The sequence below is a fragment of the Phyllopteryx taeniolatus genome, chromosome 20 (genome assembly GCF_024500385.1).
Source record: "Phyllopteryx taeniolatus isolate TA_2022b chromosome 20, UOR_Ptae_1.2, whole genome shotgun sequence".
Lineage (NCBI taxonomy): Eukaryota > Metazoa > Chordata > Actinopteri > Syngnathiformes > Syngnathidae > Phyllopteryx > Phyllopteryx taeniolatus.
The window spans coordinates 8,101,235-8,114,108 of NC_084521.1; the positions used below are offsets into that span (position 1 = coordinate 8,101,235).

The window sequence follows — 12,874 nt, forward strand, 5'->3', positions numbered from 1 at the left end:
CCTACTGGACAAGATGTCCGAATACAGACAAACACCACCTCAGTTAGGTGTGCCACAGGGCAGTGGTTAGGTCCCTAGTTTGTTTCCTTTCCAAACTACAAAAAATGTTCATTTTCACCAGCTCGTTTATAAACCACAGTAAACACACCTGAGCCAGTGGTTTTTTTGTTTGTTCTTTTTTTTGGTAAAATATACTGCAAAACAAGTGGTACATACTTTTCCCCACAATTTATACAATATAATCAAATCATAACACACTTTGGCTGGACAAATAGGACACAAAGACATTTCGGATAAAAACTGAGGGACAAGGGACATTCAGGAAAGTAAAAGAATTAGGCATTCATATGCTGTCGGCCACAATGACTATTGTGTTAGCAGCAGTACATATAGTGCATTTATTTAGGTAACTTTTGTTCAGTACATTTTAATTGTATCATGGACATTATGGTCTACTTGCAGAGCCAAATATTTTTTGGAGTTGGTACTTGGTGTAAAAAGTTTGAGAAACACTGCTTTGGAATTTGGATAAATCATGAATATACCAGTCTGTCAATGCAATGTTTTTGCTACCAATTCGGCAATTAATTATTTAATTTTTGGGTTATCTTCAAACATGTTATTAATGTGTTTTGCTTCTTACTCCATTTTGACACACACACACACACACACACACAAACATTTTCACATTGACAGGACATGGAAGAACCACTTGAGCATGCAGGTGAATACAAATACTATACATCACACATACAGTACATGTGTTGTGTTTCTTGGCCGTATTTTTTTGAAAGCATGTGTGACAGTGATGTCTATGGAAAGCCATTTCAGCATTCATTCCATAACTTTGATATTCAGCTTCAGGCCCATGTACTAGTATACTCTTTGTCCTCACTAGTAAGATAATTTTGCACACTAGTAGAACAACTAAGGTGTACTAGTAGAATGACTACATCTTACCATGTTCTTTCCACTACCGCCTTATACTAAGATATGACATTTCTGTATACTAGTAGGACAACCGTAGGCATTGTGGTGCTACTTGTCGGCTACTAGTGGGTGCCTACTAGTTGGACCAAGTAGTGTAACTAGTGCAGCACAGTAGTTTACTAGTACGGTTTCATAGTTGAAATAGTAGTGGGAAAAACATTACTCGTAAGACAGTTGTTCTACCAGTGCGCTGAATTGTCCTACTAGTGTGGCCAAATCCTTCCAACAGCATTTCATGCATGTAGTTTGGTCCCAAAATACGCTCCTAACACTTTGGGGTTTTGAAATTACAGGAAGCAAATAAGATGATATCTGCTCAAAACGTGATGCCCTTCTTCGCTCCAGCAGATCAATGTTCAAAGGCAGGGAAACAGGAAGCTTCGGGTGCGGCCATTTCTGACAGGTAGTGGATGGTCCCAGCCATACCTGACGGGTGAAACGGGATTCATTCCTCTCAGCGATGTACTTTCAACTTTCACATTTGCAGTGTGGCATGTGATACAAATCTCCTTGCTTCAAAATTGAAATTAAAGTGAGGTCCAGAGTTGCATTAGTTTGCCTTATACATCACAATGGACCTAGAATGCACTATAACTTTAACAAATTTACCTGGCCCTGTGTAAAAAAGTAATAACCCCCTAAACGTAATAACTGGATGGGCCAACATTAAAGTGGGGAAACCATGCAAAAATATAAGAATTTGAGAAGAGGGCCAATACTTTTTCACAGCACTGTATATCTATTTTCCCAAAGGAGCTATAAAAATATTTGAATCAGTTAGACAGAAAGGTAAACTGACTTCGATGAGTAATGTTTGCAATGCGTGGCCAGAACAGCTCTGGAGAATTCATTGGGACCACGTGGGCGAACTGTTTGTGTGGGCGATGCATCCTGAATTTCACTCTCATTTACAGCTTCTCTCTTGTGCAATAAGAACAGGAGCAGGATATGCTAAGAAAAAAAATCTAACTTGCTTGCTGTCTTGCTGAATATCATACTACACAAATATCCATCCGTTTGCAGTCATGTAAAATGTAATCAACAAGCTGAAGTCATTCTGTTCAGAATTACATTATCAGTCACTAAGATCAGATGAAAGCGCTGGTGAAGGTGACAATTGAAATAAGAGGTCTTGATTTTAGATACCTTCAAAGAGCGAGTTGGGTCTATCGGGGATACGACATCCGTGGGTCCCATAGTCCAAACACCATTCGGCAAACTGAATCAAGAAAGAAACAGAACAAATTGGTTCAAATGTTCACTTCAACACAAGGTCATTTGAATGCTACTGATGTATGTGCCTTATTATCATAACCAAGCACGACGAGGGAGTACAGTACATTATCAAAAAAACTTCCACATGATTGGAAAACAGCTCAAGCTCATTTATCTTACATGGTCTTTTACTTCAGTTTGGCCACTTTTTTTTTTTTTTTTTTTTTTTTTTTTAATACTACTACTACATGGAGATGATGCAATAATGTGATGCTGACTGTAGTTTGATTTGGTGGTTCCTCCATAGTAGGCCACTTTAAAAGCAGCTTCCGGCCTTCATTACCTCGCAGGCACGGTACAGGTACTTCTTCTCCTGGGTGAGCTTGTACAGGGAGAGGAAGGCATAGCCGTTGCCGGCGGTACCATGGCAGATGCCATAACCTTTTCGGAGAAGACCCCTCTGCCAGATCACCTCGCCACATTCGACCGCTTCCTTCAGGTACTTCTCCTCTTTAAACACCTGGGAAGACACAAGCCCCAGTTTACATCCTAATATCCATCCATTTTCTGAGCCGCTTCTCCTCACTTGGGTCGCGGGCGTGCTGGAGCCTATCCCAGCTGTCATCGGGCAGGAGGCGGGATACACCCTGAACTGGTTGCCAGCCAATCGCAGGGCACATAGGAACAAACAACCATTCGCTCTCACAGTCATGCCTACGGTCAATTTAGAGTCTCCAATTAATGCATGTTTTTGGGATGTGGGAGGAAACCGGAGTGCCCGGAGAAAACCCACGCAGGCACGGGGAGAACATGCAAACTCCACACAGGTGGGTCCGGGGATTGAACCCGGGTCCTCAGAACTGTGAGGCTGACGCTCTAACCAGTCGGCCACCGTGCCGCACATCCTAATATGTTGCTGTTAAATGCATATTATTCAATATTTAAAAGGTCAAATTATAGACACAAAGGGGAAAAATTTATCAAAAGCCCTACTCGTTAATCAAACCCATCAAAATTAGACTGTGACAATGGCTTGAAGTTCTGATCACCAAAGCACATCCTTTCACAGCCGTAATGCAGTGGAAGGTCCCAGCCTTAAAAATAGTCAATATACAGTATTATAAAATTATGTATGTGGCCTAATTCTTTTTCTATTGCCAACCAAACCCACAGAGTCTGTTTGAGAAGGCCACGAACACGAAAAGTATTTTCATCAAATTTCTTCAAAATGTCATCACAAAAACGGATGGTGAAATTAAACTGGCAAACATGAACACTGGTGAGAAATTAAACGATGTATTGAGGACCAAGAACTCGGCAAAGAGGTTAAAAGCTATTTCATTGCCATCCTGTCAATATTTAATTACAACCCCAATTCCAATGAAGTTGGGACGTTGTGTTAAACATAAATAAAAACAGAATACAATGATTTGCAAATCATGTTCAACCTATATTTAATTGAATACACTACAAAGACAATATATTTAATGTTCAAACTGATAAACTTTGTTGTTTTTAACAAATAATCATGAACTTAGAATTTTATGGCTGCCAAACAGGTGGCAAAAAAGACTGAGAAAGTTGAGGAATGCTCATCAAACACCTGTTTGGAACATCCCTCAGGTGAACAGGCTAATTGGGAACAGGTGGGTGCCATGATTGGGTCTAAAAGGAGCTTCCCTGAATTGCTCAGTCATTCACAAGCAAAGATGGGGCGAGGTTCACCTCTTTGTGACAAGTGCGTGAGAAAATAGTCGAACAGTTTAAGGACAATGTTCCTAAACGTACAATTGCAAGGAATTTCGGGATTTCATCATCTATGAAGAATGTGGAGAAATCACTGCATGTAACCGGCAAGGCCGAAAACCAACATTGAATGCCCGTGACCTTGGATCCCTCAGGCGGCACTGCATCAAAAACCGACATCAATGTGTAAAGGATATCACCACATGGGCTTAGGCACACTTCAGAAAACCAATGTCAGTAAATACAGTTCGGCGCTACATCCATAAGTGCAACCTGAAACTCTACTATGCAAAGCAAAAGCCGTTTATCAACAACACCCAGAAACGCCGCCGGCTTCTGTGGGCCCGAACTCATCTAAGATGGACTGACGCAAAGTGGAAAAGTGTTCTGTGGTCCGACGAGTCCACATTTCAAATTGTTTTTGGAAATTGTGGACGTCGTGTCCTCCGGGCCAAAGAGGAAAAGAACCATCCGGACTGTTATGGACGCAAAGTTCAAAAGCCAGCATCTGTGATGGTATGGGGCTGTGTTAGTGCCAATGGCATGGGTAACTTAAACATCTGTGAAGGCACCATTAATGCTGAAAGGTACATACAGGTTTTGGAGAAACATATGCTGCCATCCAAGCAACGTCTTTTTCATGGACGCCCCTGCTTAGCAAGACAATGCCAAACCACATTCTGTACGTGTTACAACAGCGTGGCTTCGTAGTAAAAGAGTGAGAGTACTAGACTGCCCTGCCTGCAGTCCAGACCTGTCTCCCATTGAAAATGAGTGGCGCATAATGAAGCGTAAAATACGACAACGGAGACCCCGGACTGTTAAACAGCTGAAGCTGTACATCAAGCAAGAATGGGAAAGAATTCCACCTACAAAGCTTCAACAATTAGTGTCCTCAGTTCCCAAACGTTTATTGAATGTTGTTAAAAGAAAAGGTGATGTAACACAGTGGTAAACATGACCCTGTCCCAGCTTTTTTGGAACGTGTTGCAGCCATAAAATTCTAAGTTTATGATTATTTGCTAAAAACAATAAAGTTTATCAGTTTGAACATTAAATATCTTGTCTTTGTAGTGTATTCAATTAAATATAGGTTGAACATGATTCGCAAATCATTGTATTCTGTTTTTATTTATGTTTAACACAACGTCCCAACTTCATTGGAATTGGGGTTGCACTTTCCAGATACATCTCAGCAGGCTGTGTTGATGCAATTATAGAGAAGAGTAACGCTACCCAAGCAAAATCACAAAATTCAAAGCTCTTTATTTTCACATAAAATTTGCTTCGCATCCCAATGTTTGGAAAACCTAAATACAATTTCTGGCTCAGTATCTACCTTAAAAATAGTTCCCAGATGTCATAACGTGACTGACATGCTTTTGTCATGATATCTCGAGGGTCAAGAACTACCCCGCTATGTCGGGGCATCCAAAAACTACAGCACACAGACATTGTCAGAAATAGACTGCTCATAAAAGATTTACATGCTATCTTAATTTCACACTTGATGGGTGGGCAGAAACACCCAACTATTTGTATACAAGCAAACAGAAAGGACATTTTCCACAATAGATTCCTCTTTAAGGAGTCATAATGGTGAGACAGAGATGAGCTTTGTGTGGCGCTTACTGAAGTTTGTGCGATGCAAGTCTTTGTGGATTCGTGAGTGCAGTGAGAGAGCTAATGGCACATTAGGTGCCAAGCAGCTCCCTGAGAAAGAAGGGAGGGAATTCAACAATTTATAGCTACAGTATGTGTGTGCGTGTAAAGTCAGGCTATTAAAATGAAATATAGTGAGTGTGACACAGATCCTTTGCACATATCCTATTTTAGTCTGCTCGACTCTGTCACTCTCGTCTTCAAGCTTAAATGCGTGTTTTATGAACAGATCGATCACAGACAATCAAGCCAGTAGATGGGATTAGACTCCATGTTCAATTAGGTTTGCAAAGAGTTGGAAAATTTCCAGTAAACTGAAAATGGAGAATTTCAGAAATATTCCAAATAGGAAACTCTCCATGGGAATAATGGGAAATAACTGGGAATTGAGGATAATCTAATTGAAAATTATCACATTCAAGCATAAATATAAACATTTGCTTCGTCATAAGCATACATCAATGCACACTAATACAATTGAAAAGCATGAAATTTCAACAGATTTGTTTTAAGTAGAACATTCTAAACTTTTAAATATTTGATTGAACAATCAAATGTCATTGAAGAACAAATAATGAATGTTGAGTTAAATACTCCTATTCCCAAACTAATTTATTAAAAAAATGAATGAAAATGCACCCCACCCCCATCCATTTAAAATGTGAAATGAATAGAGCCCCTATCACTCCAAAAAGTCCAATTAAATATGTAAATAAAAAAATCTTCCCATATGCTTCTAAAGCCAAGCCTGTAATTTTTGCTAAATGCTTTCAGATATTTGGCTCTTCATATTCAACTATACTTTTATGGAATCGAGTTGTTTTAGTCAGGATTATACCAAAGTATATTTTCTCCAACTATATATAAGTTCCCTATTGAGAGCCAACCTTCAACTTGATAAATTATTCCATTCCATTATTTCAATAAATTCCTGTTAATTCGCACAAATACAGTAAACATTCTCATGACATTTTCTAACTTTGAAAATTCAACCTTATGTTCAAGCCAGAGTGTGTTTGAGCGTCATCACTGGATTGTGCATATCTTTCTTACCTTATAAGCCATTATGAGCATGTGGATGACGCCAGGTGCGCCGTGGCACCAATGAACCAGTCGGTCGCTTTCATTGCTCAGCGACGATGGGAAGTTACCAGAACGAAATTTCTTGTGGCGAATATAGTCGATACTGGGCCGAACCAACTCGGACAGCACGTCTGGATGCACCCTTGCCCCTGGCTGAAGCGAGAGAGATACTTTTTAACTGGCTACTTGAAACTGGACTTCATCAGTCCTGGTTTACCTGCATGAGCATGTAAAAGATTCCAGCCAGGCCATGGGCGGCACCAACGTACTGCTTCTTGTGCCATTCATAGAGCAGAGGGCAGCGTTCCGTCTTCTTATGCTCTGCTGACAGATTCTTCCCAGAATTAATAATGGCGGTCACTACCTGGGATGGAGAAGGAAAAGTGCAAAGAAGCGGGTAAAGACACATTTTGACGGTTGGTAAATTGTAAAAAAAAAGAAAGTACAGTGGCAGTAAAAATTAAGTGTGAATTTAAAATTACCATTGCAATAGAGATGCACATTTCAACCGACAGACACTTATGAGTTAATTTTGGGAAGATTAAACAATTTTACTCCCGATAATTCCTCATAATTTTAATCTTAATCAAATTATTTAACAAGGCCAGGAAGCGAAATGCTCGCAGACAACCATCAAAGTGACTATCAAACATAACTGCAGACTCCCAGAACACAAAGAAAAATAAAAAGGGAACAACATTTCCTAACTGCACCCTGGAGCACAGTTTGATTAAGGCAATGAGCTGTGGTGCCCGGGCGGGATTTATGAGCACAAATAATGGTTGATGGTACTGCATCCATCTTTAGCAGGGACGTCCAGACTTCCCTCTCCCCAGCCACTTCATCCAGCTCTTCCAGGGGGATCCCGAGGCGTTCCCAGGCCAGCCGAAAGACGTAGTCTCTCCAGCGTGTCCTGGGTCGTCCCCGGGGTCTCCTCCCGGTGGGATGTGCCCGGAACACCTCACTGGGGAGATGTCCGGGAGGCATCCGAATCAGATGCCCCAGCCACCTCATTTGGCTCCTCTCGATGTGGAGGAGCAGCGGCTCTACTCTGAGATCCTCTGGGATGACCGAGCTCACCCTATCTCTAAGGGAGAGCCCGGACACCCTGCGGTGGAAACTCATTTCGGCCGCTTGTATCCGGGATATTGTTCTTTCGGTCATGACCCACAGCTCGTGACCATAGGTGAGGAGAGGAACGTAGATCGACCGGTAAATTGAGAGCTTCGCCTTCGACGGTACTGCACTGCTACAATAAACTGCTGCTTCAAATCAAAATGTTATTTTTACCTCAGTCACTACTAGCATCTACACCCTCAGCCCTTTCAACATGAGTACGTGATCAATTCTGGCTTTGACTTAACTAACCAATGGGGAAAGCAAGTAGGAAATCCGTGAACTGTGTCTGAAAATTGGGGGGAAAAAGAAAACAAAACCAAAAGACTGCATGCATGTGCCTCACTTTTGTAACTGTGGCTTCATCCACAGTGTCACCTCCTATTTCTTTGTTAACATACAGCAGAGCGTAAAGGTAACCAGCTCGTCCATACAGCAGCTCGTCCGGCATCTCAGAATCTGGACTGAGCACTGATCGCTGCAGCTGGAGGAGCCTGAAGAGAAAAAGTCTCTTTAATTTCAGGAAATTAAGTTAGGAAAACTGTGTAATTAATTTAAAAAATAAACATTGCAGTGAGAAACACTCACCTAGAAAGACAGTCGTTGCTGTCAGCTGTGTTGCCCAGCTTGTGGTGGACCACTGCACCCACAGCGAGTGGCCCGGCATCTCCACAAAGGAAAGTCACTTTTCGGCCATTCAGAATCCTCATTGATCTCTTCACATAGTCCAATGCCCTTTGCAGGTGTGCAACTTCATTGGAGCCACGATACAGCTGCAAGTACAGTAAAGCAATCCCTAGATGGGAGAAGAAAAATAGGGAATTATGGATTGACTTGTTCATTGGAGATCATTGTTGATTATTACCCTGACAGAGCGTTACATCTTCACATTTGACAGACCTGTCCAGCCAGTGTAAGTCGAGAAGTCATGGGGGTCGGCGGTTTTCAGGCCCTCTTCCATCTGCTGAAGCAGATCTTTCATCTTACTCTGGACCTTCCTTTGGAATGCTGAGCTCACCTGTGGGGGAGATAGAATACAATATATAAGTAAGACTAAGTACATAAGTGTGTATCATGTCAAAAATGAAGTGTGCAAATACAGTAAGAGGACGCACTTTCTCCTGCTATTAAATGCAAAACCATGTCCTAGACTTCTGACTGGGCGTGTATATTTAATATTATTATTACTATTATAAGTCACTGTAACGTTATGCACTTTGAACATTAAAACTGCACTTAAATGCAGGATTTAAAAAAATACGTCTGACAATGTCCACGTTAGCCAGCCCTTGTTTATGCTAGCATCCACCACACGTATACAATGTCATAAAATTCCACAAAGCGACACACCAGCCCACCTTTCCTTCTTCGTCAAACGGGTTATTGTAATCCACTTCTGCTCCAGAATTGGAGGTGAGAACTCCTTGGTCCCAGTCAGTGTACGGGTTAGGAAAAGAGCGTTCCTCCATCTCTGCTTCTGTCACCGAAATGAGCTTCAGACGCTTTGACATGTTGTCTCCCATCTCGACGGCGGCTCCGTAGGAGCAAAATCCACCGACACGCTAGAAATATTCAAAATAAAGAACTGTCCTTTTGTTGTAAATAAGGAAAACTAGCAATTTATTGTATTGTACTTGATTTAAAAAAAAACAACGTAATACATTTAAAAACAAAACAAAAAAAACATTAACGGTTTGTGCTTGTACCCACCTTGGCCACCATGGGGAGGTACTGTGTAATGCAGTCATGCAGACAAACGAATATAAATAGACTTCTTCTACTATTCATAAAGTTGCTTTAAAATTAGCAATTTTTCGTAGAGGGTGCAAAATATATATGCCTGTGACTGTATTATCAGTCCACATATGTTGTTCCACCCAATATCCATTGCCTGAAGGGAAAACAAATCGCAACTATCGACTGTAACGTTAGCATGTCAATGGCAATTTCCATTCATGTTAGCATTGAGCTAGCGTGCCGCCCCAAACAAGCAAACGCAAATACAACGCGAAATTTTCTTTGCTTTATGTTTGACAGTAAATTTGAACTAAACAACTTAAAACCTCTTTTTTTTAGATGAAACCTTCACTTTTTACCCAACCGCTGCTTACTGTTAAGGGAGTTGAATTGAGTTTACTGCCACCATAAAGCACTCGTATCTCAAGTGTGTGCTCGCAAGTCAAAGCATAAATAAAAATGTTTTTTAAAAAAAACCTCGAAGAACAAATGGATTGTATAAGCATCCCAATGTAGTTATTGTTCAAAACTGTGGTGAAAGTCTCAAAAGTGTATAATCAGCAAAATTGGATTTTAAAATCCGCTTTTCTGGGGCTTCCCCAATGTCATTTTGCATACGTTGTACAGTTGCCATATAGACTTACACCCCAGTTGTAATCTTTTATTTTATATTGTTATACAAGATCAAATGCCGATGTTTTGTTTTGTTTTGCAGTGGTTTCAAACTCAAGGTCTGGGGGTCAGCTCTGGGCCACCACATAATTATATGTCGCCCGTTAAAGAAAATCTCCATCTACTTCATGTTTCTTGTCTTTACTTTTAAAAACATTGAGATATTGCAAGTATTTGTTTTTGTTCCCAAATCCCTTTGATTGAAAAACTGGCTATCCATTAACATGTTGTGTATATGATGAATGCCATTACACAGCACATTGTGTGAAATCATAACAATGTGATTTGTCACCCCTGTAGCAGCATGCAATCCTCAATACATTGACTTTTCAAACACAAAGGCTTTAAGGGCATTTTGAGACAAAATTGCACATTACCGGGATGCGATGAGCAGGCTATGGAGTCCCTGGAGTTTGTGTGGATGGGGATGATCCTCCTTTGGCAGCCTCCTGCCCCCCAAATAGTGTCTCCCAGAGCCCAATTTATCCCTTTGTGAGTGAATGGAAGCTGGAAGCTGCAGTCAGGGCTATCAGGAGGGACGAGAAGACTCCATCAACTGCAGCCCCTCAGCATCCTGCTGCGGATGCTGCTCGACAAATAAAGGACAACCCCCCCCCCCCCCCCCCTCCCCCCTTACACACACTGCGGGTGAAGATCTAACCCCCCTCCCCCTATCGACACTCAAGTCGTCCCTGTAACAGTCAGTACCCGGCAGTACCCAGCAGCCCAGCTTAGCCAAGCTGACTCCGACTGTGGATGGTGGCAGATGGTGTTGGTGTCTGATGCTGTGCTGTTGGGATTAGGCATCATTGCAAATCTACTCCCTCTCCCTTTCTCCACCACGATTTTTTTGTTGTTTTTTTTTTGTATTCTGCAACACGGCAGTCATGTGAACCACAGCATCACTTGCCAGAACATTAGGCCTTCCAAATAATGTCACGTGATCTAATACATTTTTAAGTAAATCATCCTAATTGAAGTCAATAAAAAGCTATGGGATATCATAAATTGCCTTTTAAACAGTGGTGGGAAGTAATGGAGTGCAAATATTTCGTTACTGTACTTGAGTAGATTTTTTTTAAGGTATCAATACAACTTTCTGATGACCTCTTGCTCCTTACATTTGAAAACAGATGTCTGTACTTTCTACTTCCTTGACTTACTGCAATATGAACATGAATGTTAACATTTGAGTAGAATACACAACTGTAGCCTGCTTAAATTATGCAGAAGCATCACTGTCCAACTTTTTGACAATCGACGAGCAATATTTGAATTGGTGTGAAGTTAAAGTGAGGAATGATTTCTTGAGCTGCAGTACCCTCTAGTGGCCACTAACTGTAATTGCAAACTCCACACAGGCGGGGCCGGGGATTGAACCCCAGTCCTCAGAACTGTGAGGCAGGCGCTCTAACCAGTCGACCAAGTAATAAAAATTACAGCCACTCATATTATGTATGCACAGTTTTAACATTCTATTCAGTGATTCTTTCACATACCACTAGACGGAGCTTGAGTACAACTGGCTAAAGTTTCCCTGGAAATAAAGTATGTGTCCCATCCACCACAAGGTTGAAATTCAACCTCACTTTTTAAAATCCTCCTGGATCTCGTTAACTCAGTCGGCATGCTGTGGTATCTGAACCTAAAGGCATTTGACTGAACCAACCCAAGCGTGCCTCTATGCAATTTGCTTTGTGTACTGGGACACACAAGACATGGTGGAACAGAGTGGCTACGCCAATCTGTTCGCACGATGTTGGGAGTACACGATTGTTCAAATCTCTTTCAAGCATGAAAACTCACTGATGAGCTGGAGTCCAACCTCTTCATTGTTCATTAACTGATCGGGGTGCATCTAACTACTTTCCCGTCATACATTTACTGTACCCTTAAACTAACTCAACCGTCATTAAGATCTATAACAATGGCAACAAAAGTGAGTACACCCCTTAGTGAAAATGTCTAAATTGTAGCCAAAGTGTCAATATTTTGGCCACCATAATGATTCCTTTTTCCCCTGACCAAGCTCACCATCAAATATCATGACAGAGAAAGGCAAATTTATCAAAAGCACATTTTCTACTCTTTTGTGTGAATAACAAGACTACGTGCTCTACATTCCCCTTTGTGCCATTCATTTTCCTCATCCCTGCTTTTGTGAATAATAGCAGATACCGTGGGAATTACGAGTCGATAGTGAATGAGAGAAATGGATGCAGTGGATGATTGACTGCAGTGCTTGTTTTCTGCTGCATGACCCTGCAAGAGTGGCCGTGGAGCTAGATCGCCTTCTAAGGTATAAGATCCCACATCGAGCCGCACATTTATTGTGAGTCTCTTGTGCTGCAGTGGGTGGACATATTTCCCCAGAGAGAAAGTTGAAACACAGCTCAACCAAGTTTCTTTGAATAAATTTACTGCCCCGATCAAGAAATGAATATTGCGTTCTCTTTCCCCAGCCTGCAAAGCCAAACATATTTGAATTCTCCCCAATGTTTGTGGGTAATGATGATGTTATCCGTGACTTGCACTGCAACACTAACTGCGCCTCTGGGAGGAGATGGAGACTGTGCAATGTTAGTTGTGAGGCAGGGAGGGACACTGTGAAGAATTGCTTGTCAAGGCTGAAGACAGAATGTCGGTGATGGAT

General features: G+C 41.4%; 1 protein-coding gene across 2 annotated transcripts; it reads right to left on the bottom strand.

Moving 5' to 3' along the window:
* Positions 1 to 213: 213 nt before the first annotated feature.
* On the bottom strand, positions 214 to 10,821 carry lancl2 (LanC lantibiotic synthetase component C-like 2 (bacterial)). Of its 2 annotated transcripts, XM_061758104.1 has the most exons (10): positions 10,599 to 10,821; positions 9,171 to 9,374; positions 8,713 to 8,830; positions 8,401 to 8,608; positions 8,159 to 8,306; positions 6,914 to 7,060; positions 6,667 to 6,849; positions 2,549 to 2,725; positions 2,137 to 2,209; positions 214 to 1,416 (listed from the first exon to the last, which is right to left on the bottom strand). In XM_061758104.1, exons 2-10 carry the CDS (start codon positions 9,333 to 9,335, stop codon positions 1,340 to 1,342), a joined length of 1,296 nt encoding a protein of 431 aa, XP_061614088.1. In that variant the 5' UTR covers positions 9,336 to 9,374; positions 10,599 to 10,821; the 3' UTR covers positions 214 to 1,339. The 2 variants fall into 2 exon arrangements, with proteins under 2 accessions (XP_061614088.1, XP_061614089.1); XM_061758105.1 differs by lacking the exon at positions 10,599 to 10,821 and having other exon boundaries at positions 9,163 to 9,292.
* Between the last annotated feature and the right edge of the window lie 2,053 nt (positions 10,822 to 12,874).

What these genes read in the sequence shown, in the direction of transcription:
- lancl2 (XM_061758104.1), bottom strand. Translation starts at nt 9,335, where the DNA reads ATGGGAGACAACATGTCAAAGCGTCTGAAGCTCATTTCGGTGACAGAA. An exon ending in AGCAACGACTGTCTTTCTAG is followed by an intron (nt 8,307 to 8,400) that starts GTGAGTGTTTCT and finishes TTTTCTCTTCAG; the next exon opens with GCTCCTCCAGCTGCAGCGAT. An exon ending in TCTTTTACATGCTCATGCAG is followed by an intron (nt 6,850 to 6,913) that starts GTAAACCAGGAC and finishes CTCTCGCTTCAG; the next exon opens with CCAGGGGCAAGGGTGCATCC.